Source organism: Marmota flaviventris, chromosome 6, assembly GCF_047511675.1.
Source record: "Marmota flaviventris isolate mMarFla1 chromosome 6, mMarFla1.hap1, whole genome shotgun sequence".
In the NCBI taxonomy this organism is placed as follows: Eukaryota; Metazoa; Chordata; class Mammalia; order Rodentia; family Sciuridae; genus Marmota; species Marmota flaviventris.
Genome location: NC_092503.1, coordinates 8,752,472 through 8,775,001, shown reverse-complemented (window position 1 = coordinate 8,775,001; position 22,530 = coordinate 8,752,472). Strand labels below are relative to the sequence as shown.

Sequence of the window (22,530 nt, the reverse complement as noted above, 5' to 3'; positions counted from 1 at the left end):
GCGTTTGGACGTTTGTCCAGGTGACTGCTGTTTACCAGGATATGTGTCAAGTGTGTCTGGAGCCACATGAGACTGCCCTGTGTGGCTCCACCCATGTTGTCCCCCAGCCTTTTCCTGTGACCCTGCACTGTTTAGTTCTGGGGTTTCAAGGCCTCATCACCGTGGCCCTGGCGGGTTTCTCCCGTGGTAACTGTCTTCTTGGTGGTCTCCTAGGTTGTGCTGGTGAGGTGGAATGAGCCGTACCAGAAGCTGGCCACGTGCGACGCAGACGGGGGAATATTCGTGTGGATTCAGTACGAAGGCAGGTGGTCTGTGGAACTGGTCAACGACCGCGGGGCTCAGGTGAGTGGGCGGCAGGCCTCCTCCCAGGAGGATGACGCCCAGTGACCCCTGGCCAGGGCTGTAGCGCAGAGGGGACAACACTGCGCCGCGCCCAGCTCCTCCTTGAGCAGGCGGAGGAGAAATAACAGAAGCAGAGCTGCGCCCTCTGTCCCTTGTCCCTTGAGTGAACAGAAGCAGAGCTGTGCCTTCTGTCCCTTGTCCCTTGAGTGAACAGAAGCAGAGCTGCGCCCTCTGTCCCTTGTCCCTTGAGTGAACAGAAGCAGAGCTGTGCCCTCTGCCCCTTGAGTGCGCTGCTGCTCTTCAGCCGCCGCGGGCCTTCCCCGTTGCTCAGGGCTGTGACTATGCATTAACTTCGGGTCCTCGGAAGTGCGCCTGGCACGTTTCTTTTCCTCCCTTCAGAAGGTGTTTTCCCTGTGCTGCCATCTCCACAAGACTGTTTCGCACAACCCACTCCCTGAGCCATGAGTTTGTGACACTCCTCTGTGGGGTTTCAGTTAGTGTGGCCACCTGTTGTCATCTTCCACCCTTCCTTTCTGGTACAGTTTGTCTCCACTCTGAGGAAGACAGCTGCTCCAGGGATGCCCCACTGAGCCATGCTGTCCCTGAGTACCTGGTGGGTGGCTGCTGGGCCCTTCTCCTGTGTTTGAGGACACATGTCGCGGAGATTGACAGCACAGTGATTGGAGAGCCTGGCTCCTCTGGGGATGTTTGTTGACATGGGGCTTCCTGTACTGTTTTAACTCTCCCAGAATGAGTTCTCGTGAGCCTTGCTCTACATTTCTAAGGGACAGGATTCCCTCTCCTGCCTGTTGCTTAAATAAGCTATGAGCTTCCATCTGAAAGATATAGCCCAGTCAGGTGGCATAAAATTGCAAGAAAGGAAGATTTATTGTCAGTGAGAATTAGCAGGCTAAGGATCATAAGATGCCATCACAGAAGACAAACTTCCCTTTGCCTGAAGACAACATTCTTCTTGTGTGAGTTCTTTGTTAGTAAGGGTAAACGTAACGATATTGACTGACTCTAATAAAGCCTTATCAGCTTCCCACCTGCCTTCTTGGAGTGACAAGAGAAGAGGTAGCACCAGCCCTGTGACTACTAACCAGCCTTCCTGAAGGAGAGGTACAAATGTGGGAAATCTCCTGACCCAGAGGCACTCAAGTCACTCTGAGGGTGCGTGTTGTATTTGTCAAGAGCATTAGCTCTGGAGTCAGCAGAGGCAGGAAATCCCACTGTTGACCTCTGAGTGGGAAGTATTTAACATCTCTGTGCCTCAGTTTCCTCACCTGTGACAGAGCAGAGGATCTCTGAGGACTAAATAAGACTCGACGTGAAAAGCACAGTGTATGGCGGCTTCCCTGCACACTAAGGCAGTGCTTGCACTGATTGTCAGTACTGCTTCCTCACAGCCCCCTAGCTACTCACCTGCCCTGAGACAGTAGCCAGGCGTCATCTCCATGAACAGCTGCAGGCCTGGAGTTGGCAGCTGGTCATGGATTCCTGTGAAGTGGACAGTTCTCTGAGGTTGCCCACAGAGTCTCTAACCAAAGTAGAGGACGCTTTTCTAAGGCCTTCAGATTTAGGATGACAAAAGTCATTCCTTAGGGGAGAAAGGGAAAAGGACACTAGGTCACATGCCAACCAAGTGCTTGGCTTTTTAACGTGTTATTTCCCTTCATCTCCATAGGAACCTTATTCTGAAAATGTTCTTATTCTCAGTTAATAGAAAAGTCCAGATCAGGCAGGTTTAGTAGCTTGCCCACAGGGGCTCGTGGGTGGCGATGCGAGGACTCAGGCCTTGGTGTGAGTCCAGGGCACTTCACTGCATGGCTTGTTCCCAGCAAGCGCACTTTTCTCTTGGCAGAAATGCATATGTCACCGCGTATCCCCAAATGCTCAGACTTTATTACTGTTTGAGAAACCCACCCCACCAGCCAAGCAGCGCCACCGCCACGTGGTTTTTTCCTGGCGGTAGCTTCTCTTGGTTGGGGATCCCATCGTCTCCACATGGCAGCTGCGTCATCCCCGCCACCTGTCATGTCCCTCTCTGTTTCTTTCCATGGAGAGTGTGGAGCAGACAGCCATGTCAGAAACAGGAAAGGTGGGATGAGTTCAGCTCTGGAGGCCGGTGAGCTGTGAGCAGCTGGCAGCATCCAGAATCTTACAGATGCCTTTGCTGCCAGGTTCCTCTGGAGTCATCACCATATCTTGTGACCTGATTCCGATTTCATGAAATTTTGCTGTTTGAAACTTTGTTTCTTCAAAACATTGAGCAGTTTTCACCACTAAACACTGGCATTTTTTGGGAAGGACCGGTTGCTTTTATTTGCTCTGAGTCAGATCTTTTCTGAATAAAAAAGACACCGCACATGGGTTCCAGTGGATCACTGGTGGGGGCACTGGTAGCTCTGCTTGCTTGGAAAAGCGTCTGGCGAAAGGAATAGTTCTGCAGCTTGGAGGATGAGAGTTCTGGAAGCCAGCTTAGAGAAGAGTGCCACTTTTCTTCTTTTAGAAGAAATAACAGGTGATCCTCGATACAGAGAGTGTCTCTCACTGTCATGGAGTAAGCAAACACTTGGCTGAAGCTAAATGATGGCCTTAACAATTTCTTTTTAAGGCATTGATTATAAGTCCTGTATTTCAAAAAGGGTCTGCAACAGTGCGCACATTATTGTACCGTATCAGTCATTGAAGACGGTTGTGCCAGGCACATGCACTGAGATAGTCTCTTGAGAAGCTGCCTCAGGCAACTATTGGTTGGGTTGCTGCTCGGCTTCAGTTATTCCTCGTCTGAGTGCTATCTTTAGTAAAGTAAAGGCATTGTAACCCTGTGCAATTGAAAAGCAACCAGAAGAAGGGAAGTTTCTTCAATTTTCTCTCCAGCATTCAGTATTTGACTTCACATTATTTTTGTTTTTCACTATTTTGTTTTTCTAGGTGTGATATATTCTTGTTGCTCCATGCTGCCTAATAAACCCAGTTAATTCATGTGAACATCCTGCATCACCTTATGAGAGATTGCCAGTGTTTTTTGTTTTGTTTTGTTTTGTAAATAAGATCCCCAAAGTGCAGGAAACCAAAAATAAACAAGTATAACTGTATCAAAGTGAAAAGCTTCTGCACAACAAAAGAAACAATCAATATAATATACTCTGCAGAATGGAAGAAAATATTTGCAAACTGTAAATCTGGCAGTGGATTAATATATGAGTTATAATAAGGAACTCAAATAACTCAAAAGAAAATTCCCAGATAATTCAATTAAAAACTGGACAATAGACCTAAGTAGAGACATCTCAAAATAAAAGCTACAAATGGCCAGTAGGTATATGGAAAAAAAATGCTCAACATCACTAATCATTAGAAAAACAGTGAGCTGCCACCTCAAGTTAGAATGGCTGTGATTAAAAAGACAGACAGTAAGCACTAGGGGAGGGAGGTGTAAATTCCCACTGCTGGTGGAATGTAAATTAGTGCAGCCATTATGAAAGGGTTTGGAAGTTCCTCAAAAATTAAAAATGAGTAATTATATGGGTAAGGATTCACACACACACGCACACACACTGAATACAACAACTGAAAAAGGATGGAAATTCTGTCATTTGCAACAACACAGGTGGAACCAGAGAGCATCATGGTAAGTGAAATAAGCCAGATACAGAAAGGCAAATGCTGCACCATCTCACTCATATGCAGAATCTACAAAATGTTGGTCTCATAGAAGGTGAAATAGAATGGTCGTTACCAGAGGCTGGGGACAGTGGTTGGGTTAGGGTGAGATGAGGAGAGGTGGGCCAGTGGGTATTAATTAGTGTTAGGTAAGAACAAGAAGTTCTGGTGTATTGTTGCACAGTAGGGTAATTATCAGTAATGAGTGTCCTAGGTATTTCCAAACAGCTATAAGAAAGGATTTTCATTTTTTTCACTACAGAGAAACAATGATTGTTGAAAGAGATGGGTTGCTATAATATCCCTGAGAAGCTTCATTTTCCTGGCCTTGCCTTAGCTCTCTATTAAGATGTTTTTCCTCTTAGTACATAGCTAAAATGCAGGTAAGTAATAGCATTATCTTTGCAAAATGAAAGAACTTTTAAATTTTATTGCAGAATAAACAATTTTTGTTTTAAATTAAGAAAAACTAGGTAGTTCAGGTGGTCGGGATATAATTTAAAGGAACCCAAGGTTCTAGATTTAACTGAAGAAATGGGTTTTTTGTTTGTTTGTTTGTTTGTCTTTTTTTTTTTTTTTTTTTTTAAGGACTCTCAGAGCAGTTATTCAAGAGCTACTTAACAAATCATGCCATTGTCATGATAAGAGATATTGCTGGTACTCATTATAGACCTTTAGCCCCTTTTGCAATTAGTTCATATATTTTTCTTATTTCTTAAAATGTGATTCATCTAGTAATGTCACATTGTTTAAAAATATTGTTTATTTAGTTGTAGTTGGACATAATACCTTTATTTTATTTTTATGTGGTGCTGAGGATTGAATCTAGGGCCTTGCATGTGCTAGGCGAGCGCTCTACCACTGAGCCACAACCCCAGCCCCATCATGTCACATTTTAAAGAGACTTGAATAGTTCCAAGTATAAGCAACAGTGACGATCATAGAGTAATTCTTGTGTTAGAAAAGATTAAAAAGAAACAAAAGTTAGTACAAACTGAAAAAGTAAATTAAGAAAGTACAGTGAGGCAAGCCTGTAATCCTAGTGATTTGGGAAGCTGAAGCAGGAAGATTGCAAGTTCAAGACCAGCCTTGGGAACTTTGTGAGATCCTGTCTTAAAAAATAAAAAGGACTGGAGTATAGCTCAGTGGTAAAGTACCACACAGGTGGGTGCGCTCACGCATGTACACACACAAGAGCCAAATAGAAGTAGAGCACAAATTAGAATAAATACAAATGGATTAAATCAGAAAATAAAGCTTAATGGATTATATTTTTAAAAGCTGGGATCTATGCCTTTTAGAGCCACATGTAGAACTTAAGGACATATACAAATTTAAAGTCAAAGGATGATAAAGATACATCTGGCAAATACCAAGGGAAAAAAATTAAGCTGGTGTAGTTAGATTAATATTAGATAAAATACCTTAAAGACAGAAAATATTACTTTGTTAATAGAGACATCAGATAATGATAAACTGTGGTTTATCAAGATGTTTTTAATGTATATGCTTTTAATAATACCATCAAAATAGTGAAGGAGACTGGTAGAACTGAAAGGAAAAATTGATCAATCCACTGACATACTCAGACGTGTGTTGGCAGCAGTGTAGAGAGCAGGTTGTGCCCTCTCTGAGTTAGTCCGTGGTGTGTAGAACAGCAGTTTCCAGTCTCTTCCTGAACCTTTGTCAGTTCATTTTGTAAAGCAGCAGTTTGCCATAAGCAAACTAATTGTGAGTTTTAAGTGCTAAGAAGGAATGACTCTACACCTTGTTTGTACAAGTAAACAACCACCATTTGCCTGGCACACTCATAAGGCATTAACTGATAAACTATTCATGCTAATGAGAATGAACTTATTGAATTAATCAGAAGCACATGGATATATGGGCAAATCAAAGTCATATCAGAAAATCCAGGCCCACGAGCTTATGGAACACACGAGACCAGTGAATGATGCAACCCCTCGGTCAAGACTCATAAAAGGAGGCATACCCTAAGACTGGACACAGCGGCACCCTGATTCTTTCACCGGGGTCATTGGTCACAAGCCTTGCCCAGGAAAATCACCACCGTGAGGAATCTTTAGCAGAGTGATGCCCATGATGACCGACCACACAAGTCCCATTCCAAGCTGACGCTCCAAATTGATACTGTGAAACTGCCTCCAGACCTTGGCCTAGAATAAATTCTTGCATTGTGTCCTGAACAAGTTCTTTGACTGGTTTTTAATCTTATCTGAGCACCCATAGTGACTCTGCATTCCTGTCTGCTCTTTGCCTTTGCTCTCAGGGAGCCTCTGGAACCCCTGTGGCTGCCTTGGCCCTTTCCTTGTCTTTCTGTAACCTATATATATAATTGGGTGAAGTGTGATATGTGACTTGAATATTGTAGATAATAAAAATTAAGATAGGAATAAAAGAACCTATGATTGCCTATCGTATGACTACCAGGTGACCCATGAGTATTCAGTGAATTGCCATTGATGAAAGTACCTGTGAACTGATTATTGTTCGATAAATTCTGACATTGTGGGAAGATGCAAACCTTTTTGTCTATGTTAATGACATAGCACACTCATGGCAAACAACCAGCAAAGATACAGAAGATTGGAGCAACACAGTTAACAAACTGGACCTAGTAGACATGTGGAGGTCCCAAGTCTACCAGTTAGAACACAGGTTTTCTCACAGAACGTTTAACAACAATTGACCTGTTCTTGCATAAGAGTCTGTAAACTTTCTATGAAGGGGCATATATGAATATTTTAGGTTTTGTGGATCAAGAGCCAAAAATCAGGTATTATGTAATGAGAAAACAAATTTTTAAAACTTACTGATGAAATAAAAAAACTTTATGGATGTTAAAACTCGAATTTTGGGGGTGGGGCGGTAGCTCAGTGGCAGAGTACTTGCGTAGCATATGAGAGGCACTGGGTTTGATCCTTAGCACCATCTAAAAATTAAGAAATTTAAAAAAATACTTGAATTTCATGAATAACAAAATATTCTGCTATTGATTTTTTTCCTTCAACTATTTTAAACCATTCTTAGTTTGAGTGGTAGACCAACAGAGCTGATAGGCCAGATTTGCCCATAAGTTGTGGTTTGTCAATCCTTAATTTAGGTTATAAAGTAAATTTCAGTAGACTTCCAGTGGTAGGTACCATGACTATAGATCACAATCCCATGAGTTCATTGAACCTGGGTTAAAACTTAATAACAAAAGAGTTATTAAATTCTTGCATATTTGAGATTTTTAAAAAAATGTGTAGTGAAATAGTTCCTGGGTTAAAAAATACATTTAATGGATGTTTATAAAGTCCTAGATCTGAATGATAATAAAAGCATATATTAAAATTTGTAAGATAGGGATTAAAGTGGTAATGTGAGAGAAATGTTTAGCCTTTACCCCCCACCCCCCGCCCCCTCATGCTGGGGATGGAACCCAGGACCTTGCACATACTAGGCAAGTGCTCTACCAACAAGTTACACCCCAGCCCAGTCTTAATTACTTATATAGCAGAGTCCAAATACCCACAGGTATGTAAGAATAGTATAATAATACTGGATAATCCATAGAAGGAATTTACCACAATAGATCACCAGAGAAAAAACAATGTCATTTGGATAGATTCAATGCATGCATTTGATAAATTCAGTTGTAAGTAATGTTTTCCACTTAGATTTCTTTACCTTCATTTTGATCAAGAATAAGGCGGGAGATGTAGCTTAGTGGTAGAATGCCTACCTAGCACCTGTAAGGCCCTGGGTTTGACCCTAGTACCATAAAAGAGAAAAATTAAAATGCATCCCATTTTGATTGAGAGAATATTACTAGCAAGACTATGAGAGAATATAATCAGAAACTTAGAGCTTTATTATTTTGGTAAATGACCACAGACACTCATGGAGAATCTGTCACCAATCTTAAGGGGAAGGCAGTATAACAGCAGTTAAAAGTAAGAACCCTGGAGCCACAGAACCCTGGGCTTGTTCTCAGCTCTGCCACTCTCTTGCAGTGTGGCTGGGGGAAGATCACTTAGCCCCTGTGTGTCCTGGTTTCCTCTGCAGATGGGGGACAGCACTTTCATGGGCAGTTGGTGTGGGGCTTAATGGGTGAATGTCCACACAGTACATAAAACAGTGCTAATGAGGACCACGCTGCCCCTCACTGCAGTCCCTGGAGCTTTCCTGATGATACCTTCACTGCGGTTTCTCTTCACGCCCTCTTGATCTTAGCCGAAAAGCCAAGCTAACGACTCTATCTAGGCTTTGGTAAAAGTGTTTCCCCTTTCAGATCACAATTGACCCTTCTCTCTGTGTGTCTGAAGGTGAGTGATTTCACGTGGAGCCACGATGGGACTCAAGCACTTATTTCCTATCGAGATGGGTTTGTCCTGGTTGGTTCTGTCAGTGGACAAAGACACTGGTCATCTGAGATCAACCTGGAAAGTCAAATCACATGTGGCATATGGACTCCTGATGACCAACAGGTAATGCCTCCGACTCTGCATGTGTAATGGTAAAACCTTGGGGGCTGAGGAGGAAGAGGGTGTGGGAGAGAGGGAGCTGGTGTGAAAGCCTCTTAAAGATCATCACAGAGGAGAGAACCAACCATCAAGGTAAAAACTAAAACAAAAAGTCTAAAGGAAGCATAGATTTCAGGAATGATATTTTTCACCAGTAAGGTAACTGAGTTAACATTTTAGTTTATAAAATATTCAAACAAATTTATCTTAAAATTCATATGAACCAATTAATAAATAATGATATAAAAAATAATTCCCAAAAGAGGAAGTTCAATTAATAACCATGATAGGAAAATATTCATTCTCTGGGGAAATTTTAAAATTAGCACTAGGAGGGTATATTTTTCACCTATTAGTAAAAAATAATAAAATGGGCTGGGGATGTGGCTCAAGCGGTAGCGCGCTCGCCTGGCATGCTTGCGGCCCAAGTTCGATCCTCAGCCCCACATACAAACAAAGATGTTGTGTCCGCCGAAAACTAAAAAAAATAAATATTAAAAATTCTCTCTCTCTCTTTAAAAATAATAATAATGATAATAAAATGACACAGGTGATTTACTGATTATGATAAGAATGTAAGCAAGTAAGCATTCTTATTCATTCCTGGTAATAATGCATATTAGACCTTTGGAGAAGCAATTTGGCAGAGTATGTTGAAAGGCTTACAAACTACTGTCCACCTTTATAATATGCTTTTGGAAATTATCTAAAAGAAACAAAAATGGACAAAATTACCTATAATCATAAAGACATTATATATGGTAGTAAAATTTGTCAACAGCCTTGCCTAAAATAGGAGATGGGGCTGGGGCTGGGGCTGGGGCTCAGCAGTAGCACACTTGCCTGGTGTGTGTGAGGCACTGGGTTTGATTCTCAGCACTGCATATAGATAAATAAAATCAAGGTCTATCAACAACTAAAAAATAAATCAAAAATAATAAAATAGAAGAATGATCACATAAACCATGGCATAACCAATTAAAAGAATATACAGTAAATTATAGATTGTGGTTATAAAGATGATATAATAATCTGAAAGAGCTTTTAGGATGTTATGTGGAAAAAAATTAGGATATGAAATGGCATGTTTTTTATGTTGCCACATCATAAAACAACCCAAAGAAACCCATCCATAAGTTGGAAAGGACTGGACAGAAATGAATCAGAATCCCTCAGTAGTTATTTGATGGATGTGAATCTACAAAGATGCTTCACTTTTTGTTTTTTCAGTAGTGCTGGGGATTGAACCCAGAGCCTTGCATTGGCTGGGCAAGTGCTGTACCACTGAGCCACATCCCTATTCTGTGGTTCATCTTCCAAACTCTTAATTTCAAAATTGTTTTTATTATGCCTATTTGGTTTTCATGATAGTATATAATAACCTTATAAAATTACATTTTGATAATTCACTCTTAAAATATAAGGATTGACAGGCTAAAACCTTTGTAAATATAAACCTTATGTTTTATGCCAGAAAATTTCCTAAAGAGATTTTAGTATTTGTAAAAGCAAGCAATACAATATGGAACTGTAATTTTTGTTTTTGAGCCTCTTTCTTTCTTTCTTTTTAACTGAATTGCTTTCCTCTGATCACCACATAATTTATTTCATGTTTCCATTTTTTTAATTAAGAAAGGCAAATATTTTTTCTTTCCTTAAAATTAGTATTACTAGATTTATGAGAACATATTTTCAACTGCAAGTTCCTTCCCTTGCTCCCTGCCACACACGTGTGTGTATTCATAGGAAGCCTTTGGATTTATTGTAAAGCTTTACTATCCCTAGAGTATCCTCATAGAGAAGTCCATGAAGTGGCCTTGTACAAAGCACCTGACCTTTCCTGCATCAGTTTCCTCCACTGTAAGGACAGGTGTGAATTATTTCCTGCCTCATTCACAGGGCTTTATTCATGATCAGATGAAGGAACAGATGTGAAAGTACTTAAAAATAGATCAGTGGGAGCCCTGGCTTCACATCCTTCCTCTCACGAGCCCATGTGCCTTCTGCGAGGCTCACCTCGTGGTCCCTTGACAGTCTGTGCCAGCCCGTGTCCTCAACAGACTGCACACTTTCCTTGTAACAGGTGTGGGTCCCACTGGAGATGCCCCAGTGAGTGAGACATCGCTCCTCCTTTGGAATGCTTGTAGATCTGTGGAGGAGACAGATGATAAGCATACTGCCATTGTGCCTGGTGGAGGTCCTGCCGGTGGAGCAGACAGACCCTAAGCTATCTAGAGGGTGGGGTATGCCACATGAATGTGGCATGCGGTAGAGCCTGGGGTATCCATTCTCTCGGGTTAGATTTGAAGCAGTGGACACTGACCAAAGGAGCCCACAGTGTGTGGCTGTGGCCATGGGAGCCATGAGGCATGCTGACATGCCTGGCTTGTTCTGTGGTTTGCAGGCATCTGCAAGGGCAGAGCCTGTATGGTGGGGGGCGGGGGTGGGGGCGTTCAGGACCAGACCCTCTGCCCTGATGATTGCTGTCACTCCCAGGCAGGATTTACACTCAGCAAAATGTTTCACTGTCTTTCAAAAATGGTTTGCAGGGCACAGAAGCATGATGATTCATGGACAAACTTAGCATAGAGAGAAGGTGGTTATTGGATATCCTGGCAGTGATAATAATATTGGGAATCCAACAAGTTCAACAAATTTGCTGAACAAAATTCAACATATAAATTTTGGGGCACATAATTTAGCCCATAGCAAACTAATAAAAATTACACCAGAGAACACAAAATTCATAGAAAAAACAATGACATAAACTCAGCTTGATAAACTTAAGGCAAATTTATAAATAGAACAGTATTTGTAGGGCTTGGGGGAAAAACAGAATGGCATAAATAGAAAATGACAAAGAAATAAATATAAATATGATAGGAAAAAATATCTATGGCTCCTACATTGATCCAGAGTAATGCAGCAGAGAAGCCCTTGATTCACAGCCTAGCTTGTATGGACAAGATGTTTCATTTCCTCTACGTTCTCCAGGGGTTGGTAGAAGACCATATCCCTTGATTTATGAAAGGGCTTTGAGATGGAGGTATTTGAAGCTGCCTTCCAGCACATTTTGGGTCTTAGTGGCCATCTGTGCACTGAAGAATTCTGCTGAGAGCTTGAGATGTAGAAATGGTGACATTCTCCAGCATGTTCCTGGGACGACCATGACTCTCCTCAGAGAGCAGAGACTAACTGGCATGTCTGTGTCCCCTGAGAACAGGACTAAAGGGAAAAGCCTCAAATTCAAATTTCAGGGATTCAGTCCAAATAAAAAAAAAATTTTGTATTAGCTGTTCTCAGCGCACACAGTATGGGAAGAAACTCCTTTGATTCCTGGCGTTCTTGGGAGAGCCCTAAGAAGTTCCTCAGTGCCTTCTGCTATGGGGACAGGGCTCTACAAGAAATGTGCTTGTGACTTTGTCCCTTTCTCATCTCTGGACTCCATTCCTCCCAGAGCTCCTGCGTCATGGCACTTACATACTGTGGCTACCTGAACCATTTTTTTAAAAGTAATTTCAGGAGAATTTCAAGGCATTCAAATGTATACATTTAGGAAACTTAGCAACAGCTGTGTTCTCCCACGGTGGGCGTGGCCCGGTCAGATGGGAGTGCTTGTCTTGCCAGCATGTGTGGCTTCCCTCCCTAGGCAGCACTTCATCCAGCACCCTCAGTTCACCTGTCTTCTGCTCAGGCTTACCTGCGGCTCTCCTAGCCACAGGTGCACAGTAACCTCATCTATGGGCTGTGGTCCCCGCTGAGGTCTTCCTAGCAGCCTGGTGCTTCACTGCACTGCCCCTCCTCTGCCTGGCCCTGTGGGCAGTGATTCCCTTGCAGCCCCAGACGCTGTTCTCCAGCAACACCTGCCCTCTCGGCTGGATCTCGCCTCTTCCCAGCCTCCCACCTCTGCCTCCACTGCTTCCTCACTGACACTCCCTCATGCTGTGTCTAGGCTCCAAGCTTGGGCCCCTTCCCTGTTTTCTTTTGGAGATATTAATTGGTGAGAAATGAACTGTCACAGATAACTCACATGGTCAGTGTGTAAATGAAAGAATATTCACTTACTTTTAAAATATAAGGCTATGACGGAAGTAACAAATTAGACTCAAGGAAATTTGCTACTTTCCCAAATGTAGTCCAAGTAAAAAATGATTCTTAGGGTTTTTAAATTGTATGTATCCTTCTTCTTTAATTGAATAAAATAAATTTCATTAATAATAACATAATTTTTCTTAATTTATGAAAATTTTTAGTATCTCATAAAAAGTAAATAAAGAATCCACATATTTTGCATCACTTTTTAAATACTCCTTCCTTTTTTTCCCTTGCTATTTTCTTATAACAAATCCCAGGCAGTATTGTGAGGTCAGTGTCACAGCCTGGCTGTTCTTCACAGCAGGGAAGGTCCTTAGATGTGGGTTTGCCTGTGGCTCTGGGCAGTGTCCATCAAGGAGATGGATATTCCTCCCGAAGATTTGTTTTGTCTTGCACTGTCAGACAGGAAGGGAATTATAAAGGGAACTTTAAAAAGTAATATAACCCTTTGCTTTCTCAGCTAAAAACAGTTTTATAAACCAAAATAAGTTGCTGAGATTTAACACATAGGTAATAACTAACACACTAGACCCCCCTTGATAGAAAAAGTCAGACATGGCAAACCCCCAAGTCAGTCACAGTTCATTATTAGCAGGCAGTTTTTACTCGCTGTAAGAAAACATTTCCCCCTGCTGGCCCCTGAAGGCGGGCTCCCTCATCTCCAGCCCTGCTCTAGTTCCAGGAGCCTGCAGGCTGGGAATCCTGTGGTATAGGTTATTACTCCCCTGGAAAGACTCAAAAGCTGGTGTTCAACAATAAAAGAGGAGGGTAATCTCTCTCATACAGACTCTTGAACTAGATTATTTCCCTAAAAAAATTACCACAAAACCTCAGGACCTCCATACCCGTGCTGAAGATCCTTCTTGTACACGATCTGTGAGTAGGTTAGAGGACCTGTTGTATAGAACTGCTGGTCATAGCTCAGGGAGCGCAGTTTGCACGTGAGATTAAACCAGTCCTGGGATGATCCTCCTTCCTCCCTCCCCACCAGATCTGTGCATGACTTTGTTGTAGCACGTGCATTGCAAAGGGGGAGGCCCAAGTTTATTTTAAGCCCCCAACTAAACATATATAGGATGGTTCTTGCCAAAATAGGCAAGAAGTACATGAATCATCACAGTTAAGGAAGAGTGGAAGCTACTCAGGAAAGAAGTTGGGAGATGGCCTCCCACCCTTCCTGGCTTTCTTTATCCAACTATTATGCTATTTTGCTTCTTGATGCTTCTTTTTATGTGTGTATTCTGGAAATTTTGTTGAACTCTTTGTGGGAGTAAATGTTTCTTTAGCAGAAACAGATGCGGCTACTGGGTTTATACTCTGTCTCATTTTCTTTGTCAGTGTTGTTTTGGTTACTGACAGTGACAACTAAGATGTTTGGAAGCGCAGTTGCTCTGTACTGTCTCTGGACTCAGATCATTGATGAATCACTGAAGATTCAGTATAGATGAATTAATTATAAAATACACTAAAAATATTTCCTGAAATTTACATTGAACAAATTAGATTCGGGGTGGAAGACGGGAGGAGATTATTCATATTCACTGGCTTTCTTTACATATATCTTCTTAAAGGTAGTTTCTTGCTTATTTAGTGTTAGATTTTCTTTTTAATTTTTTTTAGTTGTAGATGGACATAATACCTTTATTTATTTTTATGTGGTGCTGAGGATCAAACCCAGTGCCTCACATACGCTAGGCAAGCACTCACCACTGAGCCCCAACCCCAGTCCCTAGATTTTCTTTGTGTGTTTTTATTAGTACCACATCATGATGATGGCCTTGGTTTTGACTCAAAAAACCTTTCCTAAATGCCAGTGTTTGGCCAGGTGGCTAAACTATAGGCTGGGTCTTTTTAGGATTCCCTCTGGTGTTCCTGTGGAATTGCAGTGACTGTCCTTTCTCTCCTCTGTCCTCAGCAGCCCATGTAGCATTGCTGCCCTCAGCACAGAGTGCATACTGTGGCATGCTGGGAGGAAGCAAGGTGTGTGCTCTGCTCAGGCCCCTCAGAGCCCTCTTTCCAACTGCACCTGACGTTACAGGAACTGCAGGATCTGCATACAAATGGCTTGATTCACACCCTCTTCCCCCTCCTGCCCTCCTCCTCCATAAACTAATAGCTTGAACAAACACTGGCATCACTCTGGCATCACTTCTAACAACTCAAGGCTATGTCCCTAGAATGATGACACCAGCCCCTTTCAGTTCCTGCCTGGGAAAACTCAAGGCTGCCAAGAAAACTGACTCTCCCAGCCATCACCTGAAGATTGGGCCCCATCTCCTGTCACTGTGGGAGGGCAGGAGCCTAATTATGATAAGCCCTGGTTAGCAGACCTCGGAGTCCGAATCACATCGACAAACCCCTTCCCACTTTTATTCATTTCTGCTCTCTTCAGGCCCTTGACACGTCCCCTCACTCCTTCATTCCTGTCAACTCTGCACAGAGGGAAGTAAAATTAAGCTCATGCTGGACTCTTGTCCCTGCCACAGCAGTTATTGCCCATTAAAACCTGTTCTGCCTGATGTGACCTGTGCCAGGCCTTGTTTGTTGGCACCCATCACGAGTGCTACAGGGTCTGCTCCCATCATTGTGCCAACGGCCATGGCTTACAGCCCCGGAAGTCCACCCAGCCCTTGGGTGAAGACCCTTATTAGTAGCCACGGGAAAAAGTTACTTTCATCATATTTAGAAACATTTAGAAGTATTTTAAGGAGTTGTAGCATTTGAAATAGGAAGGGTTTGAGAGTTCATATGTTGTAGCTTTGTGGCAGGTAGGAGATCAGCACTCAGGCAGAATGGGCACTGTTACTAGGTAAGTAGGTGTCACCCTGGGACTAGCCCCACTGCCCCGCCCCCGCCCCTAGTCATTGGTGTGGGAAAGATAGAGCATTCCCATGTTCCAGAGGACACATGGTGGAAAGGCCCTTTCCGCTGTCCCTCAGCAGCCAGTGCACTTCCTGAGGCATGTGCTTCTAGTGCTGTTTGTCCTGAAGATGTTCTCACTAAGGCCACTTTTTATCACCTCCATGGTCAGACTGCTCCTTTTCACAAAACCCAGAAATTGCCACATGTTTACAAGGTTGGATAAACTTTACAATGGAATTTGAAGATTTGGGGAGAAAATATTCTAGTAACAGGAATTATTTAATAAAATTAAATTTGAGGCCTGAGGCAGATAGTATATCTCCTCTGAAAATCGTCAAACATGGGATAGTCTCTCGTCTTTATGGATTAGTTTTCAAGTGGTCTTTTCTGCAGAAAAGAGGTGAGATGACTTTAAAATTACATGTTTAGTCCAAAGATACACATTTAGAAGTGATTATTACAGTCAACTGTGAAATAACATTTCATATCTCTTGGCGGGGGGGAAGGAAATATTTTTTTGAGTGAGCAATTTTCAGCTGTCTGATTTCAATAACTGTTTATTTCATTGCAAAAATGTCAGACCTGGCCTTGAAGCACCTCTGAAGGCAAGTATTCTGAAACTCAAAATGGAGATCTTTAAAACAAAGAAAGAAAGAAAGAGCAGAAAAAACAAAACAAAACAAAACAAAAAACCCAGCCATCCTCTGACAGCATTTGGACAGAGGCTCCTTCTGGAGGGAGGGAGGGTTGCTGTGGCTGTCCTCTCAGTCCTGCATCCTCGTAGCCAGTTCAGCTGTCTTCTACCTGCAGAGTTAAGGTTTCTAGTAGGAATTTGTCATGCCTCCTTCAGGAACTAGATCCAGTGTTGGTACTCACACTCCATTACAAAAGAACTAAACATTTATGGTACTTTACCTTTTGAAGTTGAAATTTCTCAATGTAGTTTTATTCTAGAATTTAGATGAGTATCATATCAAAGATAACAGTGCTGGAGAGATGCCACTGCTTCCCAGACACATCTTCCTAATGATTTGGCATTCTCTCCCTACCCGCCTTTGGTTCATGACTTGGTTCATTTTAAACTACTGGTAATAATTGTGTTTGTTTAAAAATAATCACATCTAAAAATAGCTTAAAATGGATTACATTGAAAGGAAAAGATTATATATGCATACCATAATTGCATTGCTCTTAAAAATTTCCTTGCTGGAAAATAAAATAAACCCAAGAGACAGACGTTGAAGTGGTATGGCCTGACCCACACATCTCTGCCAACTTATGTGGTCTCGGGGTACACATCACAGAAGGAACATTGTACCTGCCCTGTGGAGCCTACAAGCCACAAAAGGAAACAGCATGAAAATAGAGGACAGAAATTTACATAATTCATCATCCACAGTGTTTCAGGAACCAGTTTCATAGGAAGATTTGAACATTGGTTTCTAGTTTTCAGAAGAAAGGAAAAGTTTTCATTTGTAAGAAATGTTGGGCAGGAAATCAATTTTAGTCATTGAGCATCTAGTCAGGACAGCAGCATGTGACAAGCTAGGAGTACAGACCTGCCATCAAAAAGCTTATGGTTTACAGGGAAACGGACACACAATACCAGAGCCAAGTTCAGAGTGTTGGGGAACCGTGGTTCGCGGGAGATTAATTCTGTGTGACGGGTCTCTAGAGCCCTTCACCTGAGCTCTCCGAGTACTTGTTAGATACTAGACATTACCTGGGACATTGGAGATGAAACACAAGCCACACTTCTAGCTGGAAGGGAGCTGGTTGTGTGCTTGCTGTGAGATAAAGATACTAACACACTTCATTTTGAATATGTTGACTTCAGTGGGCCTTGGGCGTATCCAGGGGAAAATGACCCCGAGGCAGCTCTATGTATAAGTCTGGGACTGGGGAAAAGCTTGGCAGGGTGTCAGCTGTGAATGGCGTCTCTGGTGCTGTGGGTCTGGGCCTAGGACCATCCCTGAGGAGCAGGAAAGGATTACCTGAAGGGTGGGTTGTACCTTGTAAGGGACCCCCAGCCCCAGCCTGTCTCAAGCTGGCTCATTGCCCAGGATTAGGGAGCAGAAGCAGCAGAGATCGATGCCTTTGCCATGTGTATATTCATTATTCTTAGACTCTTTGTCTGGTTCTCTTGAAGTTCTTTGCTTGCATAAGCTTTAACTCGTTGGAGGTTATTAGGCATGAAAACAACTTATAATGAAGAGGAGATTTTTTTAAATCTGATTTCATGTTTTACCAGTGTTTGTCATTTATCTGTGACGAACTTGTTCCAAAACAGAGTAGCTTCCTTCATCAAGTGCTTCTTTTTCCATTTTCCTCCCATTTTAATCACAGACTATCTTTCCATGGGAGCTGTAGTTGGTATGGATTCATGGTGGGGGATCTAGAGACTTTTTTTGTTGAATTTTGCTTTAGTGTGATGCTGAATTCAGGAATGATATGTCTGTTTTTTCTATCTGGTATCTGTTCCTTTTTCTCTAAAATGGAAAAAAAAAAAATCTGAGCAGTACTCAGAACAGAGACATACCCACCCTTGGTTCACACACACTTTACCACACATCATGCACAATGAGAGGTTCCGGGAGACACTGATGAGCAACGCTCACGGGGTTCAGGTCTCAACTTGGACCACTGTAACAAGATGCCACAGACCTGGTGGCTGAAACAACTGAGGGTGGCCTCACAGTTCTGAGGTTTGAAGGTTGAAAATCAATTTGCCAGCCATTGCAGGTGAGGGCTCCATTCCTGCTCACAGATAGTTGCCCTTTCACTGTGTCCTCACCTGGCCTTCCCTCAGTGGTTGATGGTGGAGAGAGAAGCCACGGAAGCTCAGATCTCTTATCACAAAGGCCCCACTCTCAAGGCCTCATCTAAATCTAATCATTTTCCCAAAGCCCTGCCTCCAAATACCATCAACATATAAATTTGGTTGACGGCAGGTACACAACATTCAGTCCATGCTCTTAGAAGCGTATAGTCTGGCATAGGTGTCGGAAGGAAACCAAATACCATAAAGTAAAGATAGGAGAACAATGGCAAATGTGCCAAAGAGAAGACTCGGGGGTGTTAGGAGGACCCATAACAGGGAGGGCTCTGGGAAGTTGTTGGAATTGGTAAATGTAAGTCCTGACTACTTCTGAAGAATAATTGTTTGCTGGCATCTGCTAATGAATTATTTTCATCAATAGAGTCTTATGTGATAAAGCAATTCTTTCACCTACTATGAAGGTTCATAGGTACCTTTTCAAAATAGTGAATAGGCCTGGGGATGTAACTCAGTGGTAGGGTGCTTGCCTAGCATGCGGAGGCCCTGGGTTCCACCCCCCACACTCACACCCATAGTGAAGAAATGAGGATGTAGACTAGCCTGTTCCATGCACTCACCCATAGCACTAGTGGCACATTGGGATTCCCACACCTCTTTCACCTGTAAAACATGTAAATTGTACATCTCAGGTAAAGTTTTGAGAAAACACATTCTCTGTTTACCATTGTTGTTGAAAACTGCTGGACAGGCACATTAAACATCTGCCCTGGGCTGGGGTTATGGCTCAGCGGTAGAGTGCTCACCTCGCATGTGCAAGGCCCTGGGTTCGACCCTCAGCACCACATAAAAATGAAAGTTAAAAAAACAGAAACATCTGCCTTCCAGAGCTGAATTCAGCAGGTCTATGAGCCCTGAGGTCTCCATCCCTGAGACTGTGCTGGATGAGAGCTTTGTAGATATGCCATGCCATTGAATATTTATTATTCTATTGACAGCTAGAACTCCAGCTCTTTCTAAAATGAATTTCACAGTGTTCCAAAGAAGTTTCATCTGCTTTTCCTTTATGCAGTATACACTAATGAACTCATCACTGCCTCTGGGAGAAATTATTTTAACCTTCATTTAGTGTTCACTCATTAAAATATAGATATTGATTAATAGAATATTTGATAAATAGTTGGTTTCTTCTAAAACAGCTTTGTAATTCTATGAACTTAATACTGCTTAAGTGCACCATGTTTTCCCTGGCAGTTAGTCTGTCTCAGTCATCAGCAGAATTGCCTTCCATTGTCACTGACTGTAATTCATTCATTTCACACACAAAAAAAATGGTATGAGTGCCCACTGGGCAACCAAACTGCCAGGTGCCAAGATCCAGCTGTGCCATCTGCTGTAAGGAGGTTATGTCAGAAGCCCAAGAGCAAAGAGAAGCAAGGACAAAGAGGCCTCGAGTAACTTTCTCTGGGTGTAAGTTCTAGCCTTTCTAGTCAGGCAGCCAGCCTGGCCTGATCACTTCGTGGTGTGGTCAGCCTATTTGACTTCTCCCAAGTTGTTTGAGTCTATAAAATGATTTGAGTCTATAAGTGATTTGTGTGGTATATATTTTCTCTTTGGCCAACAAATTTAAACATTTTCTTCTAAAGTTAAGAGAATTATAATAAATCTCTTCTTTATCTTTATTTTCCAGAAAGGTAAATTAATATTGTCTTTTCTTAACCCTTCTTCAATGAAAAAACACAAAAGAGAATTAAATTTTGCTGGTGTCATTTGGAAATATCCATACAACCTAAGGTGTTCATTTTGCTGTTAGTTCATTTTTCAATATTAGAGGTCTAGAATTCTTGCAGTAATGGCCAGCTGAGTGTCTGCTATTTTATGTCACTCTCAGTTACTTCACAGATTTTTTTTTTTTAAATCTAAATATATTTTGTCCTAAAATCAGTTGAGACAAACAAGGTTTGCCAGAAACCACAGCACTTTGTCCCACTCAGTTGAGGCTTCTGGTCCTTGGTTGCAGGTGCTGTTTGGCACGGCCGACGGGCAGGTAATTGTCATGGACTGCCATGGCAGGATGCTGGCCCACGTCCTCCTGCATGAGTCTGACGGCATCCTCAGCATGTCCTGGAACTACCCCATCTTCCTGGTGGAAGACAGCAGCGAGAGTGATACCGACTCAGACGACTACTCCCCTCCCCAAGGTAGCCAGCTCGCTGGCCCTCTCTTTCTTACTCATTTAACAGCCTGGAGCCCCATAAGGAGAAAGAATTGATTTGGAAAAGAAAGGGTGAAGGTTTGCCATCGCGGCTCTCTAACTTACTGGGAAGGGTTCTTGAACTGAAATGCAAGGCACAACTGGCCTGATCTCCCCTCTTGGTGTGACTGCTTCCTCTCTGCTGTCCCTTTTCTCAGGATCAGGGTGAAGTTGATTATGCCCCATGGGATTAGGTTTTCTTAGATGTAAAGAATAACGATGGCTCTTCCTGTGTCCCTGGGGTGCTGTGGGGTTTAGCTGCTGAGCAGGAATAAAGAGCTTTAAGATGGAGAGTTCTGTGCAGTTAAGTAGCTTCATGTGTGGCGTGGACAGATCCCTCAGGGTTCTGAAGCCTGTAGCTTTACTGCATGAGAAGAGAATCAGTTTTGCCACAGTGAAGGCCAGGATCTGGGCCATACTTCATGCCTATGTTTTCTCCTGATTCAGGCAGAAGCTAGACCGCTTCTCAGGTCACATGACCCCTCCACCCCTCCGTGACCTCACTATGATACCAGACACTCTTGGTGGAAATTGCTTTAGGCGACTCCAGCCTCTTGTGCTCAAGCAGTGTGTTTCATCTCTCCTCCCCTTAGAAGACCAGAAAAAGTAGAAGGAACCCTCTGGTGTGGTTCTGCCCTTCACCAGAGTCAGTATGCAGCACTGGCCTGTATCCTTTACCAGAGTCCCATACTCTGCGCCCACCAATTTTTTTTTTTTTTTTTTAAGAAAAATATATTATGACACAGTGGAAGGGATCGGCACCTTAATTAGAAATGGTCACACTGTTGCAGGCTGCTGTCCTGGACAGTTTCTGACCTCTCCTTCTACTTGGGGCCTGTCATCCTAGGAGGAACTGGTCCAGGAAAAATTGGAAGTCACCCCCATCAGTCTCTGTCTCCACTGGTACTTCTCCCTCTTGTCACAGAGACAGAAATAATATGGTATGCTTCCCAGCAACATGCACATTGTGTGAAGGTGTGGTTTCTCATGTGAAAAGCATTAAGATTGGCTGTAGGGTTTCCAGATCACTGGGTCTTGAGAGGGAGAGAGTTCCTAGCACCTACACATTCACTTGGATGGTGACTTTCCTTTTCCAAATAGACAACAGCCTCAGGTGAATCATTGGTCATATTTCTACAGTCTCTGAGCAAGAAAGTCAAAATATGGACTCAGCGCAGAACTCCTTTCTAGTAGGGTGAATTTAGATTCACTCAAACCATGTTATTACTAGAAGAAATGGGATCCAGAGACCAGATTTACAAAGCAAGTCCAGAGTCAGCCCAAGACATTAGTCAGTCCGTGGTGCTCCTCTAGCCAGTTACCCTTCTCAGAAGCAGGGAGCACTTTAGGGGATGACAGGTATTTGCATTTCAGATATAACAATATTCTTGGTGGCTTAGAGAATTGGAGTGCAGAGGTAGGTATAGTGCAGTGTCTTAGCATGAAGACATTAAGTCAGGTGGATATCAGGCAGGCCACCCTGGATGGCTGCTGGAGTTGAGCTCATATGGCCATGACACTTTCTGAAAGAGCCCTGCCTCATCCAGGTATGTAGAGGGACTTTCACTTTCTCAAATAACACGTGGAAGACCCAGTCCATAGCCCCTCACATACAAGCACTCCTGGAATGTGCAAAGCAGGATTTTCTTTATGGTGGCCAGGAGCTGCGTATATAGCACATGGAACTTCAGCCTTCTTTCCAGATTTTCAGTCTCTTATGGGAAAAACTTAAGTGGGAAAGAACTGATTGTGACTACTGTGGTTGCTTATTGCCTTTAACATTCAATGAAAGAGCATTTATTATTGAAAAGAGCTTTTTTTGATGTTTTGGACCCAAGTTAAGAAAATGTTTTTATCCTCCTTCCCACTATTCTTGTATGTTGTATAGCATTAAAATAATTTGCATTTATTAATTTGCATGACACATTAATATACAAGTTAATAAACTTCACACATATTTTCACCACCCTGCAGTTGCCTTGGGTTGCATATTCCATGTCCTT

The 22,530-nt window shown here is 42.6% G+C and overlaps 1 protein-coding gene across 3 annotated transcripts in view; it reads left to right on the top strand.

Annotated features, from left to right (window-relative positions):
• The window catches only part of Tulp4 (TUB like protein 4), a 231,900-nt gene that overhangs the window by 168,608 nt on the left and 40,762 nt on the right, over positions 1–22,530 (top strand). For all 3 annotated transcript variants that reach the window (XM_027939588.2, XM_071612876.1, XM_071612877.1), the window contains exons 3-5: positions 214–342; positions 8,343–8,504; positions 20,294–20,474. In XM_027939588.2, the coding sequence (XP_027795389.1) occupies positions 214–342; positions 8,343–8,504; positions 20,294–20,474 (472 nt within the window). The remainder of the gene's footprint in view (positions 1–213; positions 343–8,342; positions 8,505–20,293; positions 20,475–22,530) is intronic.